Raw genomic sequence first — 17782 nt, forward strand, 5'->3', positions numbered from 1 at the left:
ATGATTCCCTTGTAGAACCTGCCATTTACCAGGAGAAAGGAAACACTCCATGAGGTTGGGATGTGCCCTTAGCTGGCAGGCCAAATCCTGAAAGGCACTTGAACCCCATAAGAGTTAGCTAGGTAGGAGAAAAAGTGGGGTCAGGAGAGACACTACTAGGCATGGTGGGGAAACATGTGGAGAAAGACACCATGAGGGCAGACTGACCCAAGTACGGCGTGGACCATAAGTAGATATTATAGGAAATAACCTCAGGGACATGACTGGGATTTCTGACAGGACATGGCAAGGGGAGGCTGCACAAGACCCCTGCAAAAGTGGGCCTCGAGGGTTTGACATAACTTGGATCTCTGACAGGAGGACCTTCCCAGAGCCTGGGACCACAGAACTGAACTGATAGCTATCCTGTCCGCCTCAGGGATCAATTCTTCAGTTTCTCTCTGTCCAACACACCCACCATTCAGGACTTCATCACCTACTGTGCCTTCAAGAGAGCCCCTGAGGGTAGAAGCCCATTTCTGTCCATGTTGGATTATCAGTGGCCTCTGGCCATGATTCCATTTTTGGTCTTTCCTGGGTTTATTTAGTGGTACACTGGTAATTGTTTTAACAATCTGATCTCTGGGGGAAAAAAGGTACTCACAATACACTTTAAATTTAATCTGCATTATTAAGATTTTCTCTATCACTTTCTTAAGTCTAGACAATCAACAAAACAATAAATCAAGCCCTGATTTGTAGCAGCTTGCCAATTTCAGAGGTATAAATGCTGGCACAGAAAATTTAACAAGGCTTACAGCCAGTCCTGGCTGGCTCCAGCAAACCCCTCTCTGTTCATTCCATTCTAAGAAGTTAAGTATAAGGTCAGGAACAGCTACCTATTGCTCCTGATTTCTTATGCCTGTTCAGAGGCCTCTACCAGCCTCTCCAGCCGGCCTTATCTAATCCCACTCAATTTAATAAATATTACCTGAGACCCAGAATGGAAGTGACTTGCTCTGTGAGCTTGGTGTGGTTGTCACAAAATGTCCACCTCAAAGTGGGTTTCTGAAATGGAAAGCTTTAGGGCTAGCCGGCAGACACCAGATGATGGGAGGCACCAAAAGCTGGGGTTCGGTCATATGAAGAATTCACAATGGCCATTTTCTTTGGCAAAAAAGTAGATTTATTTATGCGCAAGGTGCTGTGCTAGATTTTGCAAATGCAAAGAAAAAAATCATCTCTCCCTTCTAAGAGATTGCATTCTACTAGAACCCTAAATAATCTGAGATGGAACACTTGTAATAAAAGCAATCAATAAAGGCTTCCCATTGGAAGTAGCATGTAAGCTAAATCTTGAAGGAAGCTGGGGATTCTAAGAGGCAGAAATGAGGACTCAGTGTCTTATGCGGGGGGCGGGGGGGGGGGAGAGAAACAGACTGATGGAATGCTGTGCAGTAGGAAAAACAAGTAGGTCAGGGTGGCTGGAATATAGATGCATGCAAGCAGAATCATGTGTACTAACTCCAGAAAGGTAGGCTGGAGTTGGAACAGAGCTCTAACTAGCAAGCCGAGAAGGTTATATTTTACCTTAGAGGCAATAGGGAGCCGTTGAAGTTTCCGGAGCAGGGAAATTACATTAGCCTATAGCCACTATTGCAGAGAGTCCTCCCTCTAAACTCCCCTCCATAATACCCAAGCAGGCACCCAGGATGAGCCAGCCCTTTGGATCAGAGGTAGAAAGAAATAATTTTAAAAGGAAATGGGATGTGAAGGTGATATGTGAGGAAAAATACAAAACCTACCCAAACATGTTCCCTCTTCACAGTCCCTAAGTATATATGGAAGGGAAGACATTCAAGGAGGTAAAGAGAGATCTGTGAGATGGGGGGTATGTGAGAAGCTCTACACCCATGGCTTAAGAACATGATTTCAGAAAAAGCAGCTTTGGATTCTGACACGCGTGTGTAATATTGTTCTCGCCCCTGATAGATTGCCAGCTACTTAAAAGAACACATCACTGCAATTACATGTCACTTCTGATCGCCACAGTCACAACAAGCATGTGTCAGCTGCGGAAGTTTTTAAAAGAAATATAGATGATGTTCTGCAAACCTGAGTTAAAAATGGTTTCTGGAATATGAGGTTCAAGAGAATCTTAATAAAACCCACTGAACTCTGGGACGGCAAATCAGACTTTGATAACTGAAGGGGACACGTTCTCTTGGCCCTCAGGAAGACGTATGGATTTATGAGCTGACACATCTTGCTCCCAGATTCAAGTAGGAGCCCCACAGGCAGGCAGGCGGGCGGCCAAACCAAGAGCGATGGGCCAGGACTGGAAAGCCCAGCAAGCAGCAATCACTGCTGCCTCTCTTACTTTGGCCCTGCAAAGTTGCTTCTTGCAGGGAAAGAGAATTCTGCATTTTTCACTGAGCCCAGGACCTCAGAGTCTTTCTATGTATTCATTGTCATCATCATCATCATCATCATCATCATCATCATCATCATCATCAAGATACTATCAACTTCTTTATCAAGAAAATCAAAGGAAAATGCACCTGTCTGGAATTAAATGGGTATGATCTGGGCCTTCCTGGAGTTTAAAAACCAAGACAACAATACAAGCAGAATAAGCCAAGGATGTTCACCAAACAAATACATACGCTGAGGAAACAAGTCCTTCCTGGATACGGGCAAAGCAGGGCAAGACAGCCAGGGGAATTGAACAGGACTGTGTGTCCTGACAGACGCCCACAAAGCTCTGGGAATACAGAGAGCTCCTGTTCTCAGCAAACACCAGAAGGATGAAGGGGAACTGGAAGGACACGCTGTAATACCCAACCCCAGAATTTCAGTGCCCAGATTCAGAGATAATTTCAGGCGTATCAGAAGTCAGGGACCCCCATGGACTCCCAATCTGAGCAGAAGAAGGAAGGATTTTAATATAGAGTTTAGCTGAGAATAAAACTAAGTGCATTCGAGAAGGAAGCCTCCCAAGAAACCCCCACGGGAAGCACCAAGATTTCAGAATCCAGGAAGAGGGTAGTGGTGAGACCTGGCATTAATGACGGGAGGCAGACAAAGCGGAGCGGGGGAGGACAGAAATGGACAGGGTGAGGTAGACAAGGAGATGGACAGATGACAGAGAAGGACACAAAGGCAGATTCAGGTTGACAGAAGGAGTTGGTCAAGAAAGAAGGTGAGAGCCAGGAGCCCCCCAGACAGAGAGGTCTAGAAATAAGCAGGGCAGAAAGAACAAGCAAAAAAGCTACAGGAACGGACTGAGAATCAGGCAGACAGAAAAGGGATAAGATCCAGGCAGAAAGAAAGACTGACTGACTGAGAGAGACCCAGAATCAGCTAAAACTGAGGGTACTATAGAGAGCCAGAATGGGCTCTAGAGGAACCCAAAACAATAAAGATAGGCCTTTTCTGTATCCATTCTCTGCTGTTTCTGCTGCAATGAACCCACCCACTGAAGGAGAAAACTTCACCCAAAAACCTAGAATTTTCCTTAGGGGCCAGAGTCCTCCTGTAGCTATCCAAGAGGTCATCTAGTCCAACCCCATTATTTTACAGATAAGGAAACTGAGATTTGAAAGCTCACAAAACCCTGCTCCTCTCAACTCCACTCATAACTTTCACAAACTAGTAACAAACCTGCTTTCAAGGTCTGGCTTGATGCAGCCCCTCCATGAAGCCTTCCTTGATTACTCCAGCCCTTGGTGAACTCCCTCCTCTTCAGAACTTCTGCATCTGAAAGTCTGCACTGTGTCCTCTTATTTTTCAATTATACAGTATATGGTACTGTTCCCTAATTGTCTCTCACAGGTCATTTGTGTCTCCCAGGCAGAGAGTGAGAAGGGTAACTATAATCAAGGACACAGTAACTATTCCCTTGGCCCCCTCACTGGGCAGTTCCTACCCTTAACCTTTCAGCTCCCCATATACGAGATGGAAAGAAGGGCTGAAGCTGTGCTGGCTGCAAAAGTGGTCGCCAGTCAAAATGCTTAATGTTCTATGTGGGCCAGGACAAAGACATGACAATGGAATTTCTCACTGCTTCGTGGGGACATAACACAACATGTTTTAGGTCTTTAGAAAACTTCAAGTATTGGGTTCTCTGTGACTACTCAGAGTCCAGGGTCTTCCAGATAGGCCATGCAAGGTTCTCCTTAAGGAACTCCTTCAAACAAGGGACTGGGGATTCATTCTCAAGTCATTCACTCTTGGGAAACAGTAGGAATTTGAAATGTATCAGTGCTTCTACAGGTACTATTCCCTTCTCTGAAACCCAGAGTACCTTCTACTTCTCTTGTTCAATTACAGCTCACCATTTTAAGTTTTTGTTGCTAAGTCATTTCTGTTTTTTATGGGCTTTTCTTCACAGACATATTGGAATACTTTGCCATTTTTTTCTCCAGCTCATTTTACTGTTGAGGAAACTGAAGCAAACTGAGGGGACTTGCTCAGAAAGCATCTAGGGTCACATTTGAACTCAGGTCTTCCTGACTCCAGACCCAGTGCTCCACCAACTGCTCCACTTAGCTGTACCATTTTATGTCCTAGTTATTTTAGTATTTGTCTTCTCTTCCTTACTAGACTAAGAATTAGGGCGTATTACAAAGCAAAGGCTAGAAGGAATCTCAGGATTCATCTGGCTTAATCTCCTTATTTTACAGGAACTGGAGCCAAAAGGAATGAAGCATCTTGAGTCTGAGGTCAGCCAGATGGCAAGGGGCACAGTCAGCATGTGAACATGGGCCTTTGCTTCTACATCAAGGCTTCTTTGAATCGTATCGGGACAGAAGACTTTGGCTATCTGACAGGATCTGTGGGACTTTGGCCAAATGTCAGTTTCCTCATCTGTAAAACGAGGGGTGTGATTAGGTGACCCCCAGAGTAGTTAGCTCTAATTCTAGGACCCATGACTTGTAGGGACCTTACAGCAATTTGTAAGCCATGGAACTATACGGAAAAGTGAGATGTCATTTTTATTGTTAATATTATTTGAGTTCCTTACAGTGCCTTGTGAAGGGCGGAGCACAAAGTGATGGCTCAGTAAATGTTTGCTAAATGAATGAAAGATGGGTCTTCTTAGCCCAGAAGCGATCTCCCCAAAGCAAATTAAATGTCCTTAAAAGTTGTGCTCCCCCTTGAAGGTCCTAAGGATAAAGAGAAGCCCTCACGAATGCCATCATTTGATCCTAGAAAGAGTTCCTGCTTTTCCTGAGGTATCACCAGGGGAGCCTCTTCTGGTTGGGAGGAGGCTTTATCAGGGTCCCAAGCTGGAATGCACCACAACTCCTCCCGGCACACATCCCTAAATGGACAAACCTCAGTGCTAACTGACCAAGGCCTTCTTTCTGGTTCTAAGAAGCAGTTCCCATCTGGCACGGGGGCCATGACACTGCTGCCTAGAACAGCTGCACAACGAGCCGCGGAGGAGGGGAGGGGCAGGTGCCATTTCTCCTAATTGCACGACCAGAGTCGTGTTCTGGCCGCACAGGTGATGGGAAAGGTCAGGGTGGTAACCTTGGCATTGGTAATGGGAGTCACAGTGGAGCTGCATTATGGAAATCACGGCACCGGGACACAGAGTCTTCTAGGTAACAAGATGTGCGTGTGTCCGGAATGAGGAATTAAAGAAAAGGGAAGGGCAGGGAGAATGGTGCATCTCTATTACAGGTCCCCTGCCCGAGGGCAGCTGTGCTGCTTCAGCCCAAAAGCACCCTGGGGGCCCCGGGGGCCTGGAGTAATCAGCCCCCCTCTGGCATGTGGCACCTACTTCCAGAGAAGGAGCAGGGAAGGAGGAGGCTCTGTGACAGGGCCTGCCGCCGGTGATGGTGCGGAGAACTGGGGCTACTGGGAGAGAGGAGGAATGAATGAACAGAACATCCCCAAAGGGACAGGGCTATGCCAAAGGATGCTGTTCTGGAGATCTCCCAGGGCACAGCAAGCACTAAATGCATTGTCCACCAACTACACATGCTTGACTGAGAGGCTATGGCTGGCATCCTTGAGCATCTCAGCCCTGACCAAGAATCTTCAGTCCTTGAGCCTTCCTAGCACCTTCTGTCACAAAAGAAGAGAAAGGCTCTGGGAATCAGAGAGGTAAACTATTTCTGTAAGCTGAAACAAAAAAAAAAGCCCGGCTTCAGGAAAACCCATTATATAGAAATTAAAGGACACTGGATTTGGCATCAGATATTCTGGTTCTAAATCCTTCCTTCTTCTTCCCCTTATCACTTATGTGACCATGGACAAGCCATGAAACTTTTCAGGACCTTAGTTTCCTCATTTGTAAAATGAGGGGACTGGACTGGAAATAAGGTCCCTTGGAGCTCTCAATCTAGAATCCTATAAAAGAGCTCTATTAGGTTTAAAGTATTCACATTATACAAAGCTTCCACAGAGTTCCTTTGGATAGTTGCCTCCCTAATGCATTTAAAATAGGATTCAATTTACAAAAATTTAATTTAGACAGTACACTTCACTCTCTCCCTTCCCTGAACTCTATAGCCTTTCTCCTCTGACCATGAACATTTTATTAATTATACACTCTCTGAAGCGGTTTCCTTAGTGAGTAGTTCGTGTCTCCTCATCCAGATTATGGACACCTCAGAGCAAGGCCTGTGTCTCCTCCAGAGCGTAGCTAAACACAGAATTGTTGGAAGATGCTCAAGAAAAGTTACTGATTAGATGATTTAGTATTTCCAAGGATACGTGATTTCATTAGTACAAGGAACTCCCTTTCATCTAGACTGCAACCCCTCCCTTCCCTGCTTTTGTAGACAACTTCAAGAACTGATTGATATATAAATACCTGAATTTAGAATACTGATAAGTTAGGAAGTGATTACTTCCCTTTTTTTGGCAGAAGGATTTGTTTGTTTTTCTTTCAAAAAAGAAGTCTTTACCAGAAATAAATAAACAAATAAATCTGTCAGTAGTGTTTTCCATTGAAAATTTAATCTGATTGACAAAACTATAAGTGAAATAAGCTAGCATTTGAATTACGGAGGCTAATTTCTCCCATCAGTGGCTGTGGGCTAATATGGCTCAGAGTAAAGCCATCCTTTGGAAAACCATGGCAGGGAGCCTTTCACTGGACTGGACAATCTCTTAAATCCCTTTCATCTCTGACACCCTATGTATAAAATGCCCAGCTTCTTCATTCATCACAAGCTTTTTAACCAACAAAGGATTCATGGGTACTTTCTCCTCGGCTCTTTGTTGCTCTCTGGCCAGCCTCAACCAAGCCCTCACACAAAGGTCCCCAAAGTGCCCGTTCCCCTCTAAGTCACTGCTGCAGTAAGAACCAGGCAAATCCCCGCTACATCTAATCTACCGGCTCCGGTGTTCTCTCGTGGTCTGGCAGGCGCTGCGCTCCGCATCTATGCAAACGTAGGGAGCTCCCATGTGCCAGTCAGCGGGCGGAAGGAAGACCCGGCCACCGGCTCCCATGCAGGACACCTAGACTGTGTAAGCATTGGTTCCCAACAGATAAATGTAATCAAGGCTTATATGCTCACAGAAGCCAACAGGATGGGATTGTTTCACTTGAAAGATCAGAAGAAAATTGTAACTAATGTTGTGGAAAATTACTTTGATATTGCTTTCTCGGTGCAGCATCACAATTAGGGTGCAGTGTGAAGCAAAGGCAAAAATAAATGAATAGTAACAAATCAACACAAACAGCCACTGTCAGAAGTGCTTTGCTCAGGGAAGGGAATGTAAGCATTACTTAAAGTGTTATGGCCGGGTTTTCCCTGGCGGACCGGGCGCATCCCCGGCTGGCCACCACACTCTGCCAGAACTCTGCTCCTCCAAGGCTAGCTTTGTAGCAGCCGAAGTCCTGCCTGGCCAGGGAGCGGAGGAAGCCCTGAGCATACCTTGCACGGCTCTCTCGGGCTCTTTGCCAGGGGTGACATGATTCTCTCCCAGGGAAGCCCCCAGCACTCTGAAATTCTCAGCTGCAAGCAGGGGCTCTCTACTTGAAATCCCAAAGTCAAAAGGTGGCAAGTGACAACATCCAAGCAACTTAGACTATTTGCTCCATCTAGGGCAAGTCACTTTAATCTCTCTGTGCCTCTGTTTCCTTAATCTGTAAAATGGGTAAACTGGACTCTGTGTGCCTGTGGACAGAGTTGCCTTTCTCTATAGGAGAACCCACAGACAAGGAGCTTTGGGGTTCCTTGCTTCAAGGGAAAGTGGGATCTCCCAGTCTCTGGCTGTCTTTTGTGGACAGATTTGAAGAAAGAAGCTGTGTGTGCAGGACATACAGCACTAAGGGTCATTGGGAACAGCAGGGAGATCCCCCTGCCCACTTTGCCTATCACTCCTGAAATGCCAATGTGCCTCAGACTAATTTCTTTCACCTCCTGGGCTGGTATGTGATGTCTCATAGCAATATTATTTAATTTAGTAATTAATATTTACATAGAACTTCAATTTGGGTTCTACTAATTTGAAATCTGTGATAATTTAGACAGAATCTGGGCTGAAGTTTACTTTTGCAATATCAATATAAAGACTGAGGTCAAGGGAGGTTTTTTTTTAACTTAAGAGAACAAGCAGTCTCAAGCAATTTTTAAAAGTATTATTTGCATACAATCAATATGCTAATTACAAATTGATCTTGTTTGCATATTAAAGCAGATCTCAATAGGCCACTACTTAGGACACTCTTCGGGTTCACCTTATTGAGAGTATTGTACACACTTGAAAACAATAAAGTGGCATTGATTTATAGTTTCTCTGCAATTCAAATTTACACTAATTCATACTAAATCTGCCCTATTCCTACCCCTTACCCATCCTTCATTATAAACTTTCAGATTTGGGACAATTCTATTCACTAAACTAAATAGGGGATGGGAGGGGGAGAATTGGATTATAGAAAACTCTCTTTCCTCTTAGGCACCTATATTTTCTTCTTGCTTCTTCCTAGGTACTATGGTCATAGCCATATGGGTCATGACCCAAAATGTCATTCTGGAGGACAAAAAAAGATCTTATGCTGACCTTCTCCTAAATTACCCAGTGCTGATGGGGGGGAGGTGTTAATAAAGGGGAACAGCTGGAGAAAGCTGAATTAAACCCAAAAGGAACTAACTTCTGTAGAGAAAACTGACGAGTTTGGTGAATATCACACCCTGATAGAAATTTTTGAATCTTTTAAAATTATTTGGAATTCAGAGTTGCAAATTTGGCTAACATTAACCTCACCTAACTGAAAGCTGTCCCAAGGTATGTGAAAATTTACTTAGTCTTAGACATTCCTTAGATAAAAAGACAGAAGAATCTCAACTATTCCTGTCTCCTTGGGGACTGTAAATCCTCTTCTACAATCAGCCTATTGTGAATCCTCTATGTAGTTTAATCTATAACCTGATTTAATTTACCTATTTTTTGACTATGAAGTTTGTTTCCTTAGGGAGCCTATGAGATTATGACTGTTAACTGAGATTGTTCAACTTTAATGACAATGAAGTTAGTATGGGATTATGGACCTTTTTCTTAACTTTTATGACAGAAGAGAAATGTACAAGATTGTAATATGTAAATGAATTATTGCATTGTTACTCTGATGTAACTTTTCCTGTATGAAACCTTATTAGAATTCTGATGATTATTTAGGTTTTCTCTGAGATCTGAATCTATGCTTGAGCATAATAATAAAGCCTAGATCCTTAAGCCTTCATAATTTCTGTTTGGTAAATAAATAAATTTGGCAGCAGTTATCCACCACATGAATTCAGAAGATTGTTGTTCAATCATTTTGCAGTCATGTTTGACTCTTCATGATCCTATTTGAGGTTTTCTTAGCAGATATACTAGAGTATCTTTTCCAGCTCATTTTACAGATGAGGAAACTGAGGAAGACAGGATTCCGTGACTTGCCTAAGGCTATACAGCTAATAAGTGTTTGAGGCAAATATGAACTCAGGAAGATGGGTCTTCCTGACTGCAGGCCAGTGCTAGCTAACTGCCGGGAGAAATGTTTCTTCTACAACAAAAGTGTGTATTACTTTCTGTAGGATGGTTGGTATCACACCTCAGCAGCACATCTGAATCATTGTCCAGGATGAGAAGCTTCTTATTTTTGGTTCATATGGTCATAATTTTGAATCAGAAGATGGCTTAAAGATCATTTAGACCAATCCCTTAAAGATAAGGAAACAGACCAAGCAAAGTGTTGACCTTCCAACACCACACAGATACTAACACGAACTGAATGTAAGTCCTCTGACTTCTTTCCAGGGCACAAAGATGTTTCCTTTCTGCCTCTGAGTCAAGGACAAATCTTTCCAGGATCTGAGACAGGTCTGCTCCATAATTCTAGTTCTTCTTCTCAACATGTCTGAGGACATGTGGAGTCCCTAAAGATACAGACTCAGAGGGAGAGGATGAAGAATACATCCTATTTATCATACAGTATCTTCTTAAACTGAAAGAGGCTAGGGAGCTATTAATAATGTTGATGGATCCTGCTCCAAGCAGCCTAAACTAATGGACTCCTAGTTCAGCAGACACCTTTGCTTGTCAAACATTGTCTCTTGGCTTGATTTACAATTCTCTCAGGATATCAAAGTGTTGGGATGCGCTGGTTTTAGGAGATGATCCCTTCCATTTGGCCTACCTTTAACTTGTCTTGTTGATTTTTTAAATCTAGAGCATAGATTTCACTGGTATAGAGATCTCCTCCACCTACCAATGGGGATCTATCAGATTATTGCTACTAATAATCCTAGAGAGATGCCTGGAACACTCCGAAGTTTGTGTTGCCAAGGATCATACAACCAGCCAGTATACATCATAGGTATGATTTGAACACAGGAGATTTTCTCTCTCTATTATGCCATGTGATTTCTTGGACTCTTTAATAGGATTATATATTGGCAAGGGGGATAAAGAGCTCTGAAAGTCCTCAAAATTAGGTACAGGGACTTGGGAAGTTACCTATTGCAAACATTGCAAACATTGCAAACTGTACCATTTCTTTGAGGGGAAAGGAAGAATTCCCAAACAAAATGAATGGAGTCATTATTTCTTGCTGGCTGTCTCACCCCTAGTCCATGGTTCTTCTCCACTGAGCTAAGATACTATGCTCCAACATGGATCCAGGGTCCCAAGAGAAATCTGTGCTGGGGCCTGGAATAGCATCAAGGGAGGCTTGTGAAGGGACAAACCTTGTGATGTGGAAGGCACTTGTGAGCACCAGCTGGGGAGATAAAGGTCACTAACCTGGTGTCTGCTGGGGGATGATTTCCACTGGATCTTGCAGGTGTATGAAGACCACAAGTCCTGCTGTCCCAAACAGCACAATGCAGGCGAACATGAATACCAGCCTCATAATTCTCACGCTGGAGGCAGTCTGGAAGGCGGCTGTCTCACTTGGAGAAAGTCTCTCCTGAGCTCATTGTGCGCTCCTCTCTCATCGTCCTGGTTGCTACTTCCTCCCGACGCCACCTGGAAGGGTTAAAATGCATCCACACCTTCAACCACCTCAGCTTTGTAAGTTCTACAAGGCCTGATCCAAGGCTGCCCAGGAGATGAAGGGGATTGTTTGCTTTATTAGGCAACCCAGACTGAGCTAATGAGCCATCTCCAGCCACCCCAGGGGTAGGACAGCTGGGGAATCTTCCTGAGTGATTGTTCAATAAGGGGGAGCTAGGGGACTCCTTGACATTGCTGAAGGAGGACTGGGGAGTCAGCTTCTCCACTGCCAATCTCTCAGAGATCCTCTAAGTCCTGGGCTGTCTCGCTGCTTTTGTTTTTACCCTTGTTAAGGCACCACATGAACCTTAACAAGAGATACCCTGAGATCTAAACTTCTGACGGCAAGGGGGACATAGTTCTACACGCCACAACAGTTAGCCTAAAACTTTGCACCCAGTCACCCACTCCAAGAACTCTAAAATTTGGGCACATTCCCTGGAGAAAATTAGTGTGTTCAGGGGAATATATGGGAATTAAGTGCACACTGAATGCCCACCAGGCTGGTCCAGGATATGCAAGAGGGACTCTCAGGAGACCGTTTGTGGTTCCTAGCTTTGACAGATCCTGTTCCCCCCTTATACTTGCAGAGAGACAGACAGACAAATGTAGTATATCCAGACTACTAGGTGGTACAGTGGACAGAACGCTGGGCCTGGATGATCAGGAACACCTGAATTCAAATTTTGCTCAGGTACTTACTAGCTGTGTGACCCTACACAAGTCACTTAATGCTGATTATTTCAGTTTCCTCATTTGTAAAATATGCAAATCATTTTAGTATCTTAAATGAGCTTATGAAGAGTCAGACTCATAGACTGAAATGATGAGGTCCTGGGTCCCTAGGTGGGATTGGCAGAGAAAGCCTGAAGTCCTGATGAGATTACTCCCTGAGGCCAGCAGGGGAATCAGTTCAGCTTTACAGGCCTGCCCTCTATGGAGGTCTTAGGTAACCCCACTATATTGTATCCAATCAGACATCAACCTCTTAAGCTTAAATTTTTCCTATAAATCTGCCCATAGCCCACCATTTTTGCTAATTCCTTTTAGATTTGCCCACCATGACTTTCTGCCTCTCTTTCTTTCTTTCTTTCTTTCTTTCTTTCTTTCTTTCTTTCTTTCTTTCTTTCTTTCTTTCTTTCTTTCTTTCTTTCTTTCTTTCTTTCTTTCTTTCTTTCTTTCTTTCTTTCTTTCTTTCTTTCTTTCTTTCTTTCTTTCTTTCTTTCTTTCTTTCTTTCTTTCTTTCTTTCTTTCTTTCTTTCTTTCTTTCCTCCCTCCCTCCCTCCCTCCCTCCCTTCTTCCTTCCTTCCTTCCTTCCTTCCTTCCTTCCTTCCTTCCTTCCTTCCTTCCTTCCTTCCTTCCTTCCTTCCTTCCTTCCTTCCTTCCTTCCTTCCTTCCTTCCTTCCTTCCTTCTTCCTTCCTTCCTTCTTCCTTCTTCCCTCCCTCTCTCCCTCCTCATGGTATCTTTCCTCTTATCCTCTCACCATGCCTCATGGTGTCTTTCTCCTTGTTAGAGTTAACTAACTTTTTTAGGGTATCCCTTTTAAGATTTAGCCTGCCAATTAAGGGCATATTCCCACCTCATGAAGTATCCCCTTTGTCCTGGTTAATTATGAGTTCCACTGGGGAACATGTCTTTTCCATTGTTAGTTATTAAAACCCCTTTCCTTGCTAACTGTATACTCTCCCAAGTCTATTTCATATTTACTAATCCTGGTGCCTATTGTACCTCTTCATTTTGACTGTAACTTCTCATAAACAAATCTACCTTTTGCCAAAGAGAAAGATGGCATGTACATAGATATGTACATACATACATACATACATCTAAACCTCTTTTATCCCCATCTCAGGAAAATATGTATTTTTAAAATAAAAGACCCAGAGTTGTATTCTCTGTCAAAGATCACAGATTTAGAGCCAGGAAGAATGCTAGCCTCCATCTAATCCCCTGATTTTATATATGAGGGAATTGAGGCACAAAGAAGCATATTCCAGAATTGCAGAGCCAGTAAGTGACAGACAGATCTGGGATTTGAAACCAAACCCTTTGACTCCAAATCTGGCACTTTGTTCACTACTGAAGCAGCTATAGAGGTTGCACAGCAGAGTGTTTACAGGAAAGGAATTGTGTTATTGTTTTGTTTTGTTTTTTTCGATTCTCCTAGGGGGGCAAACTTGTTCATTATAATCATCCAATATTTACTTTCATTTGTTTTGTACATTCTGCTAAAATTTTGTGTTCATTGTATATCTTGTTTTCTTGATTCTGCTTACTTCCCTGGATCAGTTCACATGCATCTTCCCATGCTTATTTGAATTCTTCTATTACTTATTTCTTACAACTCCATAATATTCCATTACATTCATAATTTGTTTAGTTATTCCTCAAAAGAGGAAGTCATGTAGACCTGAATTCAAATTTGATCCCACACATTTTCTATCTGTGTGATCTTGAGCAGTCACTTAACTTTTGTCTGCCTCAGTTTCCTCATCTGTAAAGTAAGAATAATAACAGCAAAGACCTGGCAGGATTATTGTGAGGAACCAATGAGATTGTATTTGTAAAGCTTCTAGCCCACTTCCTAGAACACAGTAGGTATTTAATAAATGTTTGTTTCATTCTGAGGGACTTATGATGAAAAAATGCAGATAAAGAACTGATGGCATCTGAATACAAATTGGAGCATATAATTTTTTTTTAAACTATTTTTCTTGAGGGTTTTGTTTTGGACGGTGTTTTCTCTCACAACATGACTATTATGGAAATGTTTTGCATGACTACACATGTATAACCTATATTGAATTGCTTGCATTCTTAATGGGGAAGGGGAAAGAATATGGAATTCAAAGTTTTAAAAATGAATGTTAACTGTTTGGACAAGTATACGTACATTGTATTTAATTTATACTTTAACATATTTAACACGTATTGGTCAACCTGACATCTGGAGGAGGGGGGTGGGAGGAAGGAGGGGAAAAATTGGAACAAAAGGTTTGGCAACTGTCAATGTTGTAAAATTACCCATGCATATATCTGGTAAATAAAAACTATAATTAATAAAAAAAATGTTAAAAAATGTTTTTACATATAACTGGGGAAAAATAAAATACTAAAAAACAAAAAAAAATCCCACAAAAATAAATGCTTATTTTCCTCCTTCCTATACAATACTACCCTCCTTGTCCCTCCCTAGGGAAAGAATAAGGGCAAATTTCTCCTGCTTACTTTGCATTTATTTTGCATGCATTTTACATATATATATATATATATACATATATGTATATTTATATGTGTGTACATGTCATCTACCTTGTAAAATGTAACCTCTCTGAGGTCCAGGATGAGTAATTTTTTTGTCTTTATATCCCTATTGCCTAACACAATGCTTGGCATATGGCATATGCTTGGCAGATGCTTTTCAGGATGAGTTGTAAATTTTTAACAACCAATTCTCTGGATGTGCATGAGGTAGGGTGGGGGTGGGTTAGTGTATGTGTGTAGAATATTCTTTTAAGTTAAATCTGCATTATTAATATTTTCTCCAACATTTTCTTCAGACTCCACAATCAACAAAGCAATAAATCAAGACTTGATTTCCTACCAAAAAATTAGCAACCAGCCCTTGAGCCTGAAGGAGCTGGCTCCAGCATCCCCTGTAAATAAATGCTTGTGGATTGATATTGATTGATTGATTGTTTTTGAGAACACTAATAATAAAAATAATAATAGCTAGCATTCCCATAGAGTTTTATGTGCAAAGCACTTTATAACTATCATCTCATTTGATCATCACAACCACCATGGGAAATCAATGAATACTGTTCTCCATTTTACCACTCAGAAAACTGAGTTTAAATGACTTGTCCACAGTCACTCGGGCTGATGAATATCTGAGGCTAGATCTGACCTCTCCAGCTCTATCATTCTACCTACTGTACTGCTTAGCTGCTCCACCACCCTGCTTGACTGATTAGAGTTACTTTAATAACAACATTAATCATACACATGGAGGGAGATTTATAACTATAAAATTCTCTGTATCCATTATCTTATTTGGTTCATCAACCATCATATAAGGAAAGGAGAATGGGAATTATTGTCCATTTTCCATATGGGAAGACTAAGGCTGAAGATGAGTAAATAATTTCCTAGCAGAGCCAAGACTTGAAACTTGGTCCTTTGAATTTGACCCCCTGAGTAAAATCCACCTGAAAGGGGAAATGAATCTCACAAGAATGAAACTGTAAGGTCACAAACATAAGGAATTCTGATGAAAAAGAATAGCGAGATCTGACTTAAGTGACAGATGTTTTTGCACAGGGAACTAAGGTGCCCATTTAGATTCTAGAATGACATGCAGAAAAGATGAAAGCACAAACTTAGTATGCACCAACTGCTAGTTTTATAGGAGATATCAGTATGAAATGGCTATCAAAAAACTAATGAGATCTTAGGCTGCATTAATAATAACAGCTAGTATTTTTCCAAGGTTTCAGGTCTGCAGAGCTTTTTCTTGCAATGTTTTATGGCAACATCCTAAGAGGTAAGTGCTATTATGTTGGTTTGTATGGCATTTGGGATTAGGTGACTTGCCGAGGTCACACAGTTAGTAAGTGTGTTAAGTATCTAAGGCCCTATTTGAACTCAGGATTTCCTGACTCCAGGGCTGGTATTCCATCCACTGAGCACTAGCTGCCCTAAATGCAATTATTATCTCCATTTTACAGATGAGGAAACTGAGATAACCAGGAATCAAGTGCCTTGCCCAGTGTCACACAGCTAGTGGGCATCTAAGGCTGGATTTGAATTCAACTGTTTCTGACACCAGTTCCAATACTCTATCCATAGTGCCACCAAGCTACCTACTGCTTTCTTTCTGTAATCTGCCCTGGTCAGAACGTGTTTGGGGTATTGTGCCCCACTTCAGGAGTCCCAGATCAGTGACATAGTCCTGTAGAAACAAGATTAGGGCACCACACTTCAGAGTGAGAGGTGATCAGCAATGAACACTAAACAAAAAAAGGTCTTAAATGTCAAAGGTGAGAAGACCAAAGCAGAATAGAACTCCTCTTCCAGGTAGATGGGAATGATGAGAAAAGACAGCAAATTGAGCTACTTACTTCTTATTTTGCATCTATTTTCTCTGCCAAGGAGAATGAAGTTTGGATGGAGAGTGACCAAACTAAAATGGTTAAAAGATTTCAAAGACAGAGAAAAGGGACAAGAGAATACCCAGATGTTCCAGTGAGTATAAATCTTCAGGCCCTAGGGAATAAGCTATGAAAAAGCCAGAAGATTTAATTACCAGTTATTGTTCATGACTTCCAAAAGATCCTGGACAACAAAACAGAGGCTGTTCTGGGCATTACTGGGCAAGGATAGGTGCTACCCCAATTTTTTTTCTTAAAAGGGAAGATAGTGAGCAGGCTTAATTTAGACTTTTGGCAAAATTCTAGAGTACATTATTATTTTAAATTTTTAATTTGGTTTTTATTGATTTTTAAATTTAACTTTTATTTTACCATTCCATCCTGAACTAGACTTAGTCAACTAATCCTTTAACAAACTCCCCCTCCCCCCCCAGGCTGGGGTTAAGTGACTTGGCCAGGGTCACACAGCTAGGAAGTGTTAAGTGTCTGAGACCACATTTGAACTCCGGTCTTCCTGAATTCAAGGCTGATGCTCTATCCACTGCGCCACCTAGCTGCCCCCTAGCAAACTTTTTAAAAGAAAAAAAAAAGTTCACTGAAACTAACCAAAAATAACAACTATATCTGATATAACTTGCAATACCCACACCCACAGACTCATACCACTGTTCTGAAGGAAAGGAATTGTGTTATTGTTTTGTTTTGTTTTTTTCGATTCTCCTAGGGGGGCAAACTTGTTCATTATAATCATCCAATATTTACTTTCATTTGTTTTGTACATTCTGCTAAAATTTTGTGTTCATTGTATATATTGTTTTCTTGATTCTGCTTACTTCCCTGGATCAGTTCACATGCATCTTCCCATGCTTATTTGAATTCTTCTATTAGTTATTTCTTACAACTCCATAATATTCCATTACATTCATAATTTGTTTAGTTATTCCTCAAAAGAGGATAATCTGTTTGGTTTCTAATTCTTTGCTATGTGTGACTATGAGTATTGGGGTACATATGGGGTCCTTCTTCCTGAACAGTGTTTGGAGGGATGGTATGTTAACATTTAGAAAGGGAAATATGCATCATTAAGACTTAGAACAGTTTCATCAAGAATAGCTCACACCAAGAATCCGGCCATTCTGGAGAG

General features: G+C 41.9%; 1 protein-coding gene across 1 annotated transcript in view; it reads right to left on the bottom strand.

The window, feature by feature from the left end:
* The window catches only part of CHST8 (carbohydrate sulfotransferase 8), a 212218-nt gene that overhangs the window by 127910 nt on the left and 66526 nt on the right, over positions 1-17782 (bottom strand). The window contains exon 2 of the mRNA XM_074293217.1: positions 11233-11457. Coding sequence (XP_074149318.1) covers positions 11233-11341 — 109 coding nt within the window. The 5' untranslated portion in view covers positions 11342-11457. The remainder of the gene's footprint in view (positions 1-11232; positions 11458-17782) is intronic.

The sequence above is a fragment of the Sminthopsis crassicaudata genome, chromosome 2, assembly GCF_048593235.1.
Source record: "Sminthopsis crassicaudata isolate SCR6 chromosome 2, ASM4859323v1, whole genome shotgun sequence".
NCBI lineage: Eukaryota > Metazoa > Chordata > Mammalia > Dasyuromorphia > Dasyuridae > Sminthopsis > Sminthopsis crassicaudata.